At 30.7% G+C, this 1,732-nt stretch overlaps 1 protein-coding gene across 1 annotated transcript; it reads left to right on the plus strand.

The window, feature by feature from the left end:
* Position 1: 1 nt before the first annotated feature.
* Positions 2-370, plus strand: EIN_250500 (hypothetical protein; the record flags this gene model as incomplete). Its single annotated transcript, XM_004261669.1, has 3 exons — positions 2-29; positions 65-152; positions 208-370. Coding segments are annotated over 3 exons (279 nt in total), but the record flags the coding sequence as incomplete, so codon positions are not given.
* Positions 371-1,732: the final 1,362 nt, after the last annotated feature.

A 1,732-nucleotide genomic window follows, 5' to 3' on the forward strand; every position in this document is an offset into this window, starting at 1 on the left:
GAGGAGAATTGCCCAAATCGACACGGAGGGTGTCGACTCTTTTTGGACCAAATGAAAACTAAAGCGATGTTTGATGCACCATTTGTGAAGTGGGTTGGAGTGAAGCAAAAGAACATTGTTGGAATTAAAAAGCTACTCAGCACAGTATCACCGTTTGTTCTTATTATACTTTTGATAATGGATGTATTCATTTATACTCATGAATAGCGTCCCAACATCCGGGAAAAGTGCGAAAGTGTATCGATGCAACTCGTGTGGGTTCATCATGTTTGCGATACCCAAAAAGGGGAAAGAAAGGATGTTCTCTGGGAATGGAAAGCCGTACGACATTTTTGTTGTGGTGAACAATGCCGGGATTGATCTATTTTGACTTTATATATTTAAATTCCATTTAATTGAGCATATGAATTTGTAAGTGGTTGTTATGTGGGTTGGGGAATAATTATATTTCTTTATATAGTAAAAAAATATAGATCTATAAATTTTTGGAAATTGTTCAATAATTTTTTGGTTACAAAAAAATGAACTATAAACATTAATTATTAAATTTGAACATGTACATAATTATAATAAATCTTTATTAAATATTTTATGTAAAGCATTTGTGGTCTAAGGGCAGAATTCCACCCTTCCAAGGTGGAGATCCGGGTTCGAGTCCCGGCAAATGCATTTTTTTTGTTTTTATCATAATTATTATTTTTATAGTTTGTTTCAAATCAAATGATTTACAAATAAATTGTTTTTTCAAAAAAATTTAATTCTAAAAACGCCCCTCGGGGGGCTCGAACCCCCGACCTTACGGTTAAAAGCTGCACGCTCTACCGACTGAGCTAGGAAGGCACTTATTATTTAAATGCCACTCATCCACAACTTTTATGTAATGTATGATGTTGGTGTTATTATGTGTAATGTTTGAATTAACAATTTTTTGTTTTATATTATTGTGATTGTATTAATCGCTGTTACATTTGTTTCAATGTTTAATAATTATTAGATTCTATCTACATTTAAACAACAAATAATGGAATCTTAAATAATAAATAAGTCTCAATCACTATATGAGTGTACACAATGAGATTGTTGATCGATTACATTGTTCGTGGACTCGAAATTTAATTAATTAATGTGTTTGATAAATAAAATTTGGGTTTGGATTAGTTGTTCTTTCTATTTTTGAAGTTTCAAAATAATTAATCAAAAAACTAGAAACTGATAGTTTTTATTTATTTATTGTTATTCACATAAGTAAAAGGTATAATTAAAGGTACTATATTTTTATAACATAAAAATAAAATAATTATACTATATTATATAGTATGATAAACTATCTTTTTTATTTATTCGAAAACTGTGTCTTTGATAAGAATTATTTTATTTAAATTTTCTTTCAAAAAACGTATTTTTCCATTTCCAAACAATCGAAATGGATTGGAACTTGTAACTTGAAAAATATGAAATATTTTTTTCGTCGGGAGCAAAACAATATACAAAAGATATTAGAACCCCCCGTTGTAGAGATAAATAAACTGCGCCAGACAGTGTTTCAGTATGGGATTCCAAGTGACGGTGAAAACGAGTTCCGGTCGACTGTATGGAAATTACTTCTCAACTTTTACCCATCGAAGAAACAGAGCTGGGACGAGAATGAAAGTTCGTTACATAAAGATTACTTGTCGTTTCTTAACAACTTCTTTCCTTCGGCGAATGTTGAAATCACTGAAGACACTGGAGA

This window comes from Entamoeba invadens (genome assembly GCF_000330505.1).
Source record: "Entamoeba invadens IP1 unplaced genomic scaffold scaff_1105074726103, whole genome shotgun sequence".
Classification (NCBI taxonomy): domain Eukaryota; phylum Evosea; order Mastigamoebida; family Endamoebidae; genus Entamoeba; species Entamoeba invadens.